The 15,623-nt window shown below is 36.7% G+C and overlaps 1 protein-coding gene and 1 non-coding gene across 3 annotated transcripts in view; one reads left to right on the forward strand and one right to left on the reverse strand.

Moving 5' to 3' along the window:
- Positions 1 to 854: 854 nt before the first annotated feature.
- Positions 855 to 15,623, forward strand: part of RAB3GAP1 (RAB3 GTPase activating protein catalytic subunit 1) — a 107,114-nt gene continuing 92,345 nt past the window's right edge. The window contains exons 1-3 of one of the 2 annotated variants that reach the window (XM_007964817.3): positions 855 to 928; positions 1,034 to 1,089; positions 6,251 to 6,326. In XM_007964817.3, coding sequence (XP_007963008.1) covers positions 911 to 928; positions 1,034 to 1,089; positions 6,251 to 6,326 — 150 coding nt within the window. In that variant the 5' untranslated portion in view covers positions 855 to 910. The remainder of the gene's footprint in view (positions 929 to 1,033; positions 1,090 to 6,250; positions 6,327 to 15,623) is intronic. The other variant, XM_073019642.1, reaches the window with a different exon arrangement.
- Positions 13,409 to 13,507, reverse strand: LOC119620608 (small nucleolar RNA U13). Its single transcript, XR_005237096.1, has one exon. It is a non-coding gene; the product is annotated as a small nucleolar RNA U13 (small nucleolar RNA).

Raw genomic sequence — 15,623 nt, forward strand, 5'->3', positions numbered from 1 at the left:
GCATCTCCTAGTTCCCCACCTCCAAATTCCCTCTGTGCGTTGCAAAACTCATTAAATGAGATTAAATTTTTAAAAACTTTTAATTATGTAAACATTCAAACCTAAACAGAAGTAGAAGAAATAGTATATCACTGGTTTAAACAATTATCCACTCATAACTTTTATTTCATTCCTAGCCTTACTCTTTTCTCCTTCCCATTACTTTGAGGCAAACCCCAGATGTGGCAGCATTTCATTTGTAAATATTTCAGTAAGAGAATTCTTAACTGCTAGCTGACACCCCTTCTGTTCTTCAACAACTTAAAAAATGAAGCGTTTGTTCAACACCATGTTGCTCTTCCCAGAAACCAGGTAACAAGTATGATTTTATTTCAGGACAATCAACTGGGCAAGTTCTTACAGGGTCAGGGGGCGCAGGGTAGAAGTGGTGAGTATTACAGCACCTAGCTTAGTGCGTTGCAATCAATAAATAGAGGTTGAATGAAAACAAACCCAATCGTTACAATGTAAGCCAACTGGTACTGACTACAAATAGGGGTTGAATGAAAACAAACCCAACAGGCTTTAGGTCTTTTAATCCAATCTTATCCACATGAGTTTAAGGTCTTGTCCTACCACCTTGCTTCTGTTCCCTTTCTGTATTCATTACAGGAAATTTTCAAGTTTTATTAAACCAGCTAGAGCGGAGTTTTATTAACCAGCTGAGGGCGGACTAAAGTCTTCCAGACCCAGACGAAGAAGCAGCACTCCTACTTACCAGGGCGACTCAGGAACAGGGGGCGGGGAGTCAGGGGGCGGGGCCGCCTGGAGCCCCGCCCAGACCCCGCCCACGGCAGCTCACCATCCAGCTTCCCCAGCTCTTTGGCTCTTCTTCCCGGCAGGCTTAGCGCCCGGCCCGGCGCTCCTCAAGATGGCTGCTGACAGTGAGGTGATTTGTTTGCTCCCTACTTAATCCTAGTCACTATCTAAATTCGTTCCTCCATGTCGTCTCCTTGGGGCTTAATTTCTTTTTCTTTTCTTCCCCTTCCCGCAGCCCGAATCCGAGGTATTTGAGATCACGGACTTCACCACTGCCTCGGAATGGGAAAGGTGAGTGAATCGCATTTTTGGTTGCCAGCTCCAATGGGCCCTGGAGTCCCCTAGCCGCTTCCCTGACCCCAGACACACCACAAGTGACGCCACTTCTGCGGGAACGGTAATGCCATGGGTCCCGGGTCCCCTCCTCCTCTCTTCTCTGGTCAACCGCAAGCCTCTTCCGCGTCTCGCGTCTGGCAAGACGCGGCCCGCCCCCGTCAGCCAATCCTTGAGGCTCAGGCTCTCCCAAAGTTTTGTTTTCTCTACTGTCAGACCGCTTTCCTTAGACTTTGGTTTTCTGGTTGTTACCCACTCGCAAGAACAATTTCCGAGGCTGCAGCACCCGTTCCGGTTTTCATTACCGTTTAACTCATTATCGTAAGCAGTAAACTTGGCAGGTGCGTCCCCCACCCCATCGCGTATACGTTGGTATACCCTTTTCAGGAGGAAGTCTTTCTTCAGAGTATTGGTGGTTGTCCGTCTGTCACACTCCCACCATCTCCATGCTGTCTTTCATTTTTTATTTTTATTTATTTTTGGAGACAGAGTCTCAGTCTGTCGCCCAGGCTGGAGTGCAATGGCGAGGTCATAGCTCACTGCGGCCTCGAACTCCTAGGCTCAAGTGACGCTCCCGCTTTAGCCTCAGGAGGAGCTGGGGCCACAGGCACGCGCCATCACGCCAAACTAATTTTTTAAAGATCTCGTTGTGTTGCCCAGGCTGGTCTTGAACTCCTGGACTCAAGCCTCGGCCGCCCAAAATGTTGTGATTACAGGCGTGAGCCTCCGCGCCTGGCCCATCCTGTCTTTTAGAATAACCTTTTTAAAAAGTCTGCACATGGCTTTGGAATGCTTTGATTTAAGTTGTTACATTTCAGTGGGTACTGTGCCCAGGCTTCCTGTGCTTATCAAACTCAGATGAACAGCTGTCTGGGTGAAACTGTTCTATCACTGAAATTAGTTGAAAGCCAAGTTTATGGAGGAGTGATAGCTTAGATCGAGAAGGTTTCTGTTGAGTGTCACAGAAAGCCTTCAGTTTTCTGGGTGTCGAAGTCAGTGTTTACGCTGTTACAACATTTTATAATCTTTCTGGTTGGGAGAGGAAATTTGTGGATGTCGTGTCATTAGGTGGTCCTTGTTGGAATAATAGACCTGTGGTACCCTTCATAAAATTATCAGTAAGACATAACCACACTGGCAAGACTTCACTGAGCAGGTACTGGGTGTCCAGAGCTATATGCAAAGGGAAAAGCAGAAACTTGACCCATATATTTTTTAAAAACAACAAACAGCAAATAGTTAAAATGTAAGCCAATTTATACTACCTATAAAAATAATAATTAAAATAATGATTATTTAAATAGGGGTGATATTGTGGGCTACAATAGTTGGAGATATTTTCATAGAAAACATAGGAAATGAGCTGGGCCTTGAAAGTGGGAAGTGGTTGGTTAAACATGAGAATGGACTGACATGGGCAGAGACAGAGGTGAGAATGAACCTTTGAAGGGACCTGTATCTTTACTAGAGTGTCTATTGAAGGGAAATAAATAAGGTTAATGAGGAAGATGGGATTGGGTTATGGACATCTTCCCAAACTAAATGCAGGAATCCAGATTCAGTATTCCTATGACCAGTGATTCTCATACTGTAATTTACATCAGAGTCATAGATTGCTGGACACCATTCTCAGAGCTTCTGATTCTGTAGGTCTGAGGTGGGACTAAAAATTTTGCTTCTGTAACATGGTCTCAGGAAATTCAGATGCTGCTGGTCAGGAGACTGCACTTAGAAAGAACCACTGGTTAAGGCAATAGTGAGAGACCCTGGATTTTAGAGTGGCCAGGTGATATGATGAGAGTGGTTTTAGGACATGGTGTAGAATAATGGCAGGAGACTTAACTTGATTCGTATTTAGGATGGTGATTTGTGGACTGGAATACAAAGGGAGCCTAGAAGGGAGGATTGTAACATATTTCAGAGAAGATTTAGGTAATAAGCTTGATGATACGTTAAGAGTGGGAAAAATCAAATGTGAACTGCAGTTTTTTGCCTAAAAGAATGAAGATAAGGAAGTGTCAAAGTGAGAAGATTTGAACCTGTTTTGAACCTGTTGATTTTGAAATAATTTGATGTCTTGAAGGTAGTTAGAAAAATGTAATTCAAATCTTGGAGGGTGGGGGTAGGCAAACATCAGAGTTTTGAATGGAAAAATGATCACTTTCCCCTAATTAAAAATATCCTGAAGTGGAATATTAAGTCCTTTAGCTCTGCATATGGAAATAATTATTAATGTAGTTATAAGAACTATTGCAAAGTAGAAAATTCTGTTTTTGGCTTTTATACTGTTTGTAGTGTGCATTTTACAATGCATGAGAAAATGTTAAGACTTTGAAGTCTCAAACCTTGAGTTTAATTTTAAATGAAAGATCTTATCAATACAATATGTTATGAACTATGTAGATCATTTATTGAGAGAACTGTATAGAAGCCCATAACTCTTTTTATCGTTTGTTCATTGACATAATATTTATTGAATCCCCATGTGTCAAGCACAGTGCATATTAGGGACTTAGGGATGTGGTGGTTAGTAAAACAGGTACGGTTTCTGCTCTTACTAAATGTACAGTCTAGTGCATTACAGACACAAATCAAGTAATACAAGTGTGTAATTACGAGTTTATGTAAGAGCTAGAAAGGGAAGGAAACCTGGTCTTATAAGAACCTATAACAAAGGGACCTAATATAGAATAAGGAATCAGGAAATGACCCTTCATTTCCTGAGAGCTTTTAAGGGAAAAATTACTTAGTTTTTCTAGTCAAATCTCAATACTTGTAGGATAAAGTCCAAGTCTCTTAGCTAGTACTGATAGAATTCATTATTCAAATAATAAGTATTTTAAGACATTCCTGGCTGCGCATAGTGGCTCATGCCTGATCCCAGCACTTAGGGAGGCTGAGGCAGGTGGATCACTTGAGCTGAGGAGTTCAAGAGGAGCTGGGGCAGCATGGTGAAACCTTGTCTCTACTAAAAATAACAAAAACTAGCTGGGTGTGGTGATGTGCACCTGTAGTCCCAGCTAGCCAGGAGGCTGAGATAGAAGGATTGCTTGAGTCCTGGAGGACAAGACTGCAGTGAGCCATGATTACACCACTGCATTCCAGCCTAGGTGACAGAGTTGAGACACTGTCTCAAAAAAAAAAAAAAAAAATTTCTTCTATAACTGTAACAATAATGCCTTATAGTAGAATAAAATATAAAAATCACCTGTAAACTTACCACAGGAAATAACTACTGTTAATTTTTGGACATATTTCCTTTTAACCTGTGTTATTTGGATCAAATATTAATATTTCTTTTCTTTTTTTTTTTTTTTTCTTTTTTTTTGAGACAGAGTCTCACTCTATTGCCCAGGCTGGGGCGCAGTGGCACAATTTTGGCTCAGTGCAAGCTGTGCCACCTGGGTTCAACCAGTTCTCCTGCATCAGCCTTCTGAGTAGCTGGGATCGTGCCACTGTGCCCAGCTAATTTTTGTTGTATTTTTAGTAGAGATGGGGTTTCACCATCTTGGACAAACTGGTCTTGAACTCCTGACCTTGTGATCCACCTGCGTCGGCCTCCCACAGTGCTGGGATTACAGGCGTGAGTCACTGTGCCTGGCCTTTGTGTATTTTCTTTTGACTGACATGATTTTTAATGGGTGCATATTAGTCCTCGGAGTGGATGAACATACCATTAGTTTACAAGGGTTTGCTGCAGTTGGGCATTGAGGTAACTTCCAGTTTTTTTACTTTCATAAATATAGTATACATTTCATGCAAATTTTTGCTTGCCTATGGATATATTTAAATTTTTTCTTTTTGGTAAACATGTAAACTTGTTTCTAGAGCACTCATTTTCAAACCTAGTAATTGTCATGACTGACCCCCCGCCATGAATTAGTGTATGAATTGATACTGCATTTAATTTTAAAGAGGATTTATTAAGAAGCCTCAGATGAATCATAATTTATTATTTTACCTTAAAACATAAATATTAGTTCATAATGTCACTGAAGAAAAAAATCTGTTGCCTTTTCATACAGTTTGACTAAAATTAACTCTAGTACTCTAGTAGTACTTCCTAGGTGTTTAGGGAGCAATGTTGCTGTTAGATTGCATCATACTTAGCTTACATAAGAAGTCAACTTAGAGTAATAACAAGTCTTCTGAAATGTGTCTTTGACTGAGACTTGACAGTTTTCATTTACTGATGTTGAACATGTTGCTAGTCAAAATTCAGTTCTCTTTTTAATAGGCCTTCTTGATCATTGGGTTTAAAGATTAGTGAATAGTTTTAAGATCTGTCAGTTATCCTTAAAGTTGACATATTTACTTGTAATTTCTTGTCAGCTGTCCATTAAAACTTGTTTTAGTTTCATGAACCAAGTTCCCAAACAATACTTTCTTTTTTTGTTGGGAGAGGGGGTAAATCAGGGAATTCCTAATATATTTAAAGGAAAAGTTTATTTAAGTAGGTCAGTTATTTTGGGTAGGAGAGAGATTATTGGTTTCATAATTTTATTTATTTATTTATTTTTGAGATGGAATCTCGCTCTGTCGCCCAGGCTGGAGTGCAGTGGCACGATCTCTGCTTACTGCAATGTCTGCTTCTATGTGATTTTCGTGCCTCAGCCTCCTGCATAGCTGGGATTACAGATGTGTGTCACCACACCGGGCTAATTTTTTTTGTATTTGTGATGGGCTGGTCTTAAACTCCCAACCTCAGGTGACCTGCCCACCTCGGCCTTCCAAAGGGCTGGGATTACAGGCATGAGCCTCTGCACCCAGCCCATAATTATCTTTAATAGTATCATTTTAGTCTGTCAGTTTTTATTTGTGCCCCAAATTTGTTTTATTCGTTTTAATAGAAATTCGTTAATTCTTAATTTACATTTTGTGGAAGGCAGAATGCTTTTGTTGGGTAAGCAGTAGATATAAATGAATCAAAACCTAAGAATTCTTGAATGAAAGATTATTTGTCTTACCCCATATCCATAAATGAAGTTAGCAATACTAGGTGTACTGAGTCCTCTCATTAAAATTGTTAAAATATAAAAAATACCTTTTTAAAGAAATTATATAATAATAGGAAAAAAGGTGTGCTGTTGTATTTAGAAGCTTTCTCCCCACTTCCTAGGTTTATTTCCAAAGTTGAAGAAGTCTTGAATGACTGGAAACTGATTGGAAACTCTTTGGGAAAGCCACTTGAAAAGGTCAGATCTATTTGCTGGTGTCTCTAAATGACTATTTACTTTGAAACCTCTATTTTCCAGCCCTTTGCTGCATTTGGCACATTTGAATTAAATGTTTTTTAAAGTTATATATAATCTATAAACATCAAATGGCATTTGGAAGAATTTGGATTTAAATCTGTGGCAAATGATATATGTAAGACATTTGTGAAATGTTTAAATAATAAAGTTATATATACATATATAAAGTATTCTTGTGAGTGATTCTTTGTGAGTGAAATTTGCTTCTCTTTTGCCGTCTCCCTTGGAATTTAAAACTTATTTTTAAAAGTTTTTTAGTTTGTCAGAGAAACATTGCAGTGACCAGCTTCTTTGGTAGCATATTTTGCTTAACGAATGAGGAAAATTCTAGTACTTAACCACTGACTTACTGTAGTTAATAACTATTTCACTCAGTTTTTGTATTTTAGAATATCACTAGTAACATCACGCTGCCGTTTTAAACTTTTTAACTTACAGATGTTTTAAGGATTTTATTTAAGAATGAAAAAATTACTCTTTGAAATTGAGATAGAAATCAAATTCTAGTCTAAAGTATTGGTAGTTTTATTCATAAGCCACATCCCAAATGTTTAATGAAGAATGTACTCTGAGAACAAACCTAGATTCACTGTGAAGGGATCTAACAATTTGATTTTAAGTTTATGTAGATGCTTAGTTAGATAAATTCTTTTGAAATAAAATTTATGGTTGGTTTTATTACAACTCAATACTACTAACTCAGTGATAACTTATTAACTCAGTAATTATTAATTCAATGGTAATTTAATTATAATTTACCCTGTGTTAGGAACTTTGAGTTCTCAATATTTGCTAGGGTTTTTCAGCTTTGTGATGGTGATACTATCAAAAAAGACACTGTCAAAATGCATTAGGAAGCCAGGCAACATAATGAGACCTGGTCTCTTAAGGAAAAAAAATCTCCTTATTTGTATCAATATGAACAGAAAAAGTAAGATTACATATAAGGAATACATCATTTAAAGACTCTAGGCAATATATAAATTGATTTACTACATTACGTGTGTGAATAAAGAAAATGTGACACTTTCAAACATGGGTCATTCTATTCCACTTGAAACACATACATAACAATTGATATAGATGCCAATAAGATTAAAGGCAAAATAAGCTGGATATAGCTAGAATAGGAAATGATTTACACTACCAAAAAGAGAGCTAGATCAGGTACTTAGGAGCTCTGATATTCTTTCATTCTTTGATTTACGTGTATTTACTGAGTATCTGCTATGTGCCTGATGTGAAGAAATTGTGAACAAGATAAGATCAGTGTTGCCGTTGAACATAAATTCTAGTGAGGGTGATCAGTAAAGAAACATTAAAATTTTATATTATTATTAATTTTTAAATTGATATATGATAGATGTACATATTTTGGGGTACATGTGATAATTTGATACATATAATCAAATCAGTGTAATTGGGAACCCTTAAATATTTATCTTTATGCTAGGAACATACAAATTACTTTCTTTTAGCTGTTTTGAAATGTACAGTCAATTAGTGTTACCTAAAGTCACTCTAAGGGTTAAAGTTTTAGATGCTAAATTCAGTTTTGGGATTTAAGTGGGTAATTATTTAAAGTAGGTAGCATACTGCTAGGCATGTAGTAGAGGCTAATGAAGTGTTAGTTCCAGTCTGTTTCTCCCTACTAGATAGTAGTACATAAATAAGATATAGAAAATATGGGCAGATTTCAAAGTGAGCTGTAACTATGATGAATAGGAAGAAAGTGTAGAGGACAGGGATTGTTTGGTGTAGAAAAGAAAGTTTAGAGACTTCCTTAGAAGATTTAAATTTATATGAAGGACAGTGATTATTAATTTTCTTCCTCCACTGAGGGGGAATTAAGGGAAATTATTTTATTGAAACCTTTAATTATGGAAAATTTCAAACATACATAAGGTGAACAGAATAGTATAATGAACGCCCATGTACCCATCACTTAGTGCCAACAATTAACACTTTGCCATTTCTTGTTTGAGTGGTACCTCTGTTTAATCCCCTGCCTCCACTAGATTTTTTAGATAGTTTTTTTGGGTAAGATTTATATGCATTGTAATGCATAAAACTTAATTGCTTTATTTTGACAAATGTTCACATGGGTATAACTTACACTCCTATCAAGATAGAGAACAGCTCTGTTACCCCAGGAAGATCCTTAGTGACCCTTTCTGGTTAGTTCCCATGCCCTCCAGTCATCTGCTGCTATTATTATTATTATTATTATTTGAGACAGAGTCTTGCTGTGTCGCCCAGGCTGGAGTGCTTGATGTGATCTCGGCTCATTGCAACCTCTGCCTCCTGGGTTCAAGCAATTCACATGCCTTAGCCTCCCAAGAAACTGAGACTACAGGCATGTGCCACCTTGCCTGGCTATTTTTGTGTTTCTGGTATTTTGTATTTTCGCCATGTTGACCAGGCTGATTTCCAATTCCTGGCCTAAAGCAATCCGCTTGCCCTGGCCTCCCAAAGTGCTGGGATTACAGGTGTGAACCACTGGGCCCAGCCCTTTTTTTTTTTTTTTTTTTTAAATAAACATACATTACTGTCACCTGCTCTAGAATTTTACATTTAGGTGACCATAAATGTCCCTGACATCCTTTACTCACCATAATGTTTTTAGATTCATCTAGGTTGTTGTACATATCAGAATTTCATTTCTCTTTATCACTGTGTAGTAAGTGGTCTGTTTTATGAATATACATGGTTTCTTTCGCTTGTCCACTTACATACTATTAGGAATAAAGCAGAACCTTATTGTATGAGGCCTTTTGTGGACTTACGTTTTTATTTCTCTTGAGTACATGCCTAGGATTGGAATCACTGGGTAGTAGGATAGGTGTAACTTTATAAGAAACAGCTAGAGCTTTTTGTACTGTTTACCTGCCCACCATCAATACATGGGAGGTTGTGTTGCTCTACATTTTCACCAACAATCAGTTGTTTGCAGTCTTGTATATTTTAGTCATCTTAATGGGTATGTAGTTTGTGCTTTTAATTTATATTTCTCATTTTGGTTTTAGTTTGTATTTCTATGATGATATTAATACTGACCACTTTGAATTTTCATGCACTTAGCCATTTGTTTATATCCTTTGTGAAATGTCTTTTTCAAGTTCTTTATCCATTTTAAAGATTGGATTTTGTTTTTATTGAGTTGTAGGAGTTCTTTTAGTGATTGTTTTTTTTTTTTTGTATTATATATTCTGGTTTTAAGTCTTTTCTCAGTAGTTTTGCTAGGTTGTGAAGATCTTTTTAATGCAATTTTCTATCAACTTTATCAATTTATCATTTAACTTTTGTTTAGGTCTGTGATTTATTTTGAGCTATACTTTATGGAGGGAAGTAGAGATCAAGTTTCTTCTTTCTTTTTTTTTTTTTTGCGTATGGATATCCTGTTGTTTTAGAACCTACTTTGGAAAACACTTTTTCCATTGAGTTGCTTTGTCACCTTTATTGAATAGTTGACCTAAGAAGTCTACTTCTGGAGTCTGCATTCTGTTTCATTAATCTGTTTGACTATCCTTATGTCAATACCATATTGTCTGTTTTTTTTTTTTTTTTTTTTTTTTTTTTTGAGACAGAGTCTCACTCTGTCACCCAGGCTGGAGTGCTCAATCTTGGCTCACTGCAGCCTCCGCCTCTCAGGTTAAAGCTGTTCTCCCGCCTCAGCCTCCCCAGTAGCTGAGATTACAGGCACCTGCCACCGCGCCTGGCTGCTCTTTTAGTAGAGACAGGGTTTACCATGTTGGCCAGGCTGGTCTTGAACTCTTGATCTCAGGTGATCCACCCGCCTCGGCTTCCCAGAGTGCTGGGATTGTAGGCATGAGGCACTGTGCCCGGCCTGTATTGTCTTGATTACTGTAGTTTCGGATTTCCCAACCTTGGCACTATTGACATTTTGGGCCACATTGTTGTGAGGCTGTCTTATGCATTGTCAGATATTTAATAGTATCTTTGATTTCTACCTGCTAGATGCCAGTAATGGTTTTCCAGTTGTGACAACCAAAATCGTATCCAGATATTGCCAAATGCCCGCTGAGGGACAAAATTGGCCCCAGCTGAGAACCATTGAATGGCTTTTTAGTAAATCCTGATGTTAATGTAAATTCTCCATCTTTGTTGTTTTCCCAAGATTTTAGATCTTTTGTGTTTCAATTATGAATTTTAGAATAGGCTTGCTTATTATTATAAAAAGGAGTATGATTATACTGAGACTGTAATTGGGGTTGTGTATTTCAGACTGTAATTGAATTTGTAGATCACTTTGGAGACATTTTAACAGTCTTGAAACGTCCAATCATGAACGTGGCACATCTCTCCATTTATTTAGGTCATCTTTAATTTTTCTCAGCAACATTTTGCAGTTTTGGTAGAGGTCTTGTATATCCTTTGTTAACTTTATTACTAAGCATTTTATGTTGTATGATGCAAAAATAAATGGAATCGTTTTTTAGTTTTGTTTTCCAGTTGTTCGTTGCTAGTACTTAGATACACAGTAAAATTTTGTATGTTAACTTTGTGTCATAACGCCTGGCTAAACACATCTATTAATCATATCATTTAATTCTTCTGCATTTTTCTACATTAATAGTTATGTTGCACACAAATAGGTACAGTTTTACTTTCCAATTTTTATACCTTTATTACTGTTATTGTACTATCCCAAACCTTCAGTAACATGTTGAGTAGAACTGCTGCAAGTAGACATCCTTGCCCTCGTTAAATGTGTGGGGGAAATGTTCAGTGCTTCAAAACGTAGGTTAACTGTAGGTTTTTTAATAGATGTCCAGAAGACTGAGTAAATTATTTTCTTAATTTGCTGAAAGTATTTTGTTTTTGTTGTAAATGAGTATTCAAGTTAGTAAAATCTTATTTAGCATCTATTGAGATAATCATATGGTTTTTCTTTTTTATTTTTGAATATGGTAAATTATGTTGATTAAAACAATTTTTTTGTTGTAAAATATAAGATTTACCATTTTAACAATTTTTAAGTGTAAAATTTAGTGGCATTTAGTACTTTCACATTATTGTGCAATCATTGCCACCATCCACATCCAGAACTTATTTCATCAGCACAAACTGAAACTACCCATTAAACAAGAACTCCTTGTTGCTTGGGTTGCTTCTACCTTTTAGCCATTATAAAGAATGCTGCTATGAACATGAATGTACAAATATCTGTCAGGTTCCTGCTTTCAGTGCTTTTAGGTTTATACCCAGAAGTGGAATTGCTGAATTATTTGATGATTCTATTTTTAACTTTCTGGGGAACTGCCGTACTTTTGGCTGGCTACAAATTTTGTTTTTGTTTTCCTGAAAGATTTTGCCATATTTTTGAAGGATAGTTTTGCTTAAGAATGCTGGCTTGATGGTTATTTTTTCCAGTTCTATAAAGATGTAGTTCCATTGTCATCTGTTCTCTGTAGTTTCTAAGGAGAAGGTAGATATATTCATATTTTTGTTTGACTTTGTTGTTTTTCTCTGGCTGCTTTTGAGATTCTTTTCTTTAAAAAAATTTTATTTAAGCCATCTGACTGTGCACAGATATGTTTTCTTTGTATTTTTGCTGCATAGGGTTTATATTGATATTGGATAAATTTTTGTTTTTCACCACATTGGGGGCGTGTTAGGTCATTATATCTTCAATTTTTTTTTGCCCCATTCTCTACTCTTTTTCTGTGACTTAAGCTATACTTAACATTTGACTTGTTGATCCTGACCCCCAGGTCGGTCTCTGAGGTTCTGCTGTCAGTCTTTTTTCTCTCTGTTCTTTAGGTTGGATAGTTTCTCTTGATTTCGAGTTCATTTATTCTTTCTTCTGTTGATTCCGACTTGCTGTTAAGCCTACCTGCTGTATTTTTCAATTCAGTTGTACTTTTTAGGTCTAGAATTTTCATTTGATTCTTATGAGTAATTTTCAATTCTCTGAGATTCCTCATCTCTAAGTTTGTTTTGAAAATAGTTTCTTTAGTCCTTGAGTGTATTTATTATAGCTAGTCTAATGCAAGTTGCATGACTAGGTCTTTTTGGGGTTGGTTTCTGTTGACTGTGTTTTTTGTTTTTGTTTTTGGTTTTTTGTGTTTTTTTTTGAGTATAGGTCACATTTTGCTGTTTTTTTGTTTTTTTGTGTTTTTTTTTTCTGAGGTGTTTTTATTTTGGTATGTTTATCCAGTAATTTTAAAGTTTCATGCTTATATTATGAAGTGTAGAGACGAAATGTAGTCTACATTTTATTTATAATGTAAGCATAAATTTTCATTCATAAACTTTCTAACATTTATGTTGTGTTCCTCTGAAGAGTTTTTTTTTCGGTTCTAGTGAGTGTTTTGCTTGGCTGGATTAAAACTGCATTCTCTTTTCAGTGATAGCAGCAGCTGAAATCTTTTCTTTCTAGCTCTTTCTTTGTCATTGTACCCTTGAATCTCCTCTGCACATGCATAGTTCAGCAGATAGCCAAGGTTTGGGACAGTTTATACGTAAATTTTGGGGACTTAGCCCCTGTTGGCTTCTTCCTTTCCAGAATTTACACCTCAATGTTAGAACTGCCCTGTCAACCTCAAACATTGTCTGGTGTCACCTAAATTCGGTAAAGCTATATCTTTCTGCTTCCCAAGTTGTACACAGATTAGAGCCCCTGTAGATCAGCAATTCTCAGTGTGTGATCTGAGGACCGTTGTCTGTCTCTGAGAGCTTTGCAAGGGGTGATCAGGGTCCCTGCCTTTTCCAGTTAGGTACGTGTGTACTTGAGGCCAAATTTTCTTCATGTACTTCAACTAGAACAATGGATTGCAGTGATTCATTGCAGAAGCAGATATGAGAATACAGTTAACTTTTTAAAAACTATACATTAAACAGATTTGCAAAAAGGTAGAACAGGGCTACTCTTCTCATTAATATTTTTGTTTGTTCCAGAAAATGTCGTTACAACTTTTATGTTAAGATATAAAAAGTTTGTTGTTTGTAATGAATTAATAAATTGCAATTTTTTTCCTTTCAGTTTTTTTGTATTTTCATGCCAGATGGTAATGTACCGATGTTGTGACAATGTTTGAGGGAGGCACATCTCGTGTGCATGAAAACTTAAACGTCATGCTTTCGAACTGTGAAAGGATCTCTTAAAATTTCTAATGCGGGATCTTCAGAAATTTTTTTTTCTTTTTTTTTTGAGAGGGAGTCTCACTCTGTCACTAGGCTGGAGTGCAGTGGCGCAATCTCGGCTCACTGCAACCTTTGCCTCCCTGGTTCAAGTGATTCTCTTGCCTTGGTATCCTGAGTAACTGGGACTATAGGTGCGCGCTACCACGCCCAGCTAATTTTTTTTTTGTATTTTTAGTAGAGACGAGGTTTCACCATGTTGGCCAGAATGGTCTCAATCTTTTGACCTTGTGATCTGCCTGCCTCAGCCTCCCAACGTGCTGGGATTACAGGCGTGAGCCACTGCACCTGGCCAGTAATTTTTAAGAGTGTAAGGGGGTCCTGAGTCCAGAAAGTTTGAGAATTGCTGTTAGACAAAAAGGTATAAACAAGTGCCTGTTGTCAGATACACTTTCTTTTTTTCATGGGTAAACTCTTCTCAGCTTCTTTCTGCATTTGGTCTCTCTCCAGAGCATTGAAAAATGGTGTTTTTGTCCAGATTTTATAGGAAAGTGTATCTGACCAAGTTGCTTCACCATTACCAGAACCCAAAGTGCTGGGAAATGATTTTAAAAGGGAAGGAAATGGCAATTATTGAGCACCAGGTATGGTATTGGTATCATGCACTATAGTTGGGACTGTGTCTGTTAATTTAATCCTTAAACAGATTTCAACAGTTAGTTATAACCCCATTTTATGGACAAGAAATAAGGCTTTGAGTGGTACTGTAATTTGCCCAGTGTCATTTTGCCAGTAGTTTTGGTATAAACGGGATTAAAGTTAGGTGTTGCCTTCAAAACCCATGTTGGTTCTACTTTACTGTGTCCTTTTTGGTTTCAGCAATTTAAGTGTGAGTAAAATTACTTCGAATGAGTATTAAAATAGGTTTCTAAGGCAGATTTTGGGATTCTGTTGTCTGGGGCTTTATAAAATAGATAAAAATCTTGGTAGTATGAGTATGATCCTTCTTGAAGGCAAGGGAAATAAAGAAATGACCTTTTAAGTTCCTTTTAGCTTTGTAATTTTATGATTCTATTTAGCAAAAATTTTAAATACTTTTAATGAAATGTTAAGTTTAGGTATGTCATAATCCAGTAATAGAACTGTTTAGTCAGTGACTGACTCGTATGTCCCTGAAAAATTCATGGAAGAAGAATTAACTTTAGAGTATTAATAGAAGAATAATGACTACAGTAGTGTTGAAATGAGTTCACATTTTTCATACCCACTCAGTAGATTGGAATGGCATTTCAGTACTTTAAAGTTCATATGGCAAATTTAAGATGAATTTGAATTATACATTTTCTCAATTAGAAACTTCCCAAACTAAGTTATGACAGTAAGTCAAATTTGGGACTTATATAAACTTTATATAAACAGTTTAGATTCCTTTATTTGCATTATCTCCAAACATTTCGGTGTTTTATGGAGTATTACTATGGGGGGGAGTGTATGTTTTCTTAAAGCCGAAGTTTTTTGAAACTATAGAAGGTTGAGGATCAGTCACTGATGAGAATGCAGTGTTTCTGAAATGAAGTAAATAAAAACAAAAGCAACATTGAGCTGCTCACAACCTTGTTGGAATGGGACATGTAAGATAAGGTTTGTAGTTTGTTTTTTTCCCTGTTCATTTTTATTTTCCCTTTAAATCGTAACCATAGTGTCTATAGCTTCTTTGGATATTATGTAGAAGAAAAAAAATTGGTGTTTTGTTATATCTCCGATTCATTCGAATTGGAAGTTTCGGGAGTTTTTTGCTTTTATTGTTGTCAACATTTTTATTATTGTAATATAAAAATAGCAGGAGATATCTTTAAGAGGCAGAATATCATACATAGGTGATGAAGAATATGCACTCTAAAGTTGTACAGCTTGTGTTGGAATCCGAATTCTGTTGCTCATTTGCTTTGTGGCATTGTGCTGTCTCAGTTACTGTTAGTCATTGTTTATTTTTGTCTTTCTGTCTTAATTGCTGTTATTATTTTTGAGAGAGGGTCTTGCTGTTACCCAGGCTAGAGTGTGGTGGCACAATCTTGGCTCACTGGATGGAGCCTCAGCCTCCTGGACTCAGGTTATCCTTCTACCTCAGGCTCC

This window comes from Chlorocebus sabaeus, chromosome 10 (genome assembly GCF_047675955.1).
Source record: "Chlorocebus sabaeus isolate Y175 chromosome 10, mChlSab1.0.hap1, whole genome shotgun sequence".
In the NCBI taxonomy this organism is placed as follows: Eukaryota; Metazoa; Chordata; class Mammalia; order Primates; family Cercopithecidae; genus Chlorocebus; species Chlorocebus sabaeus.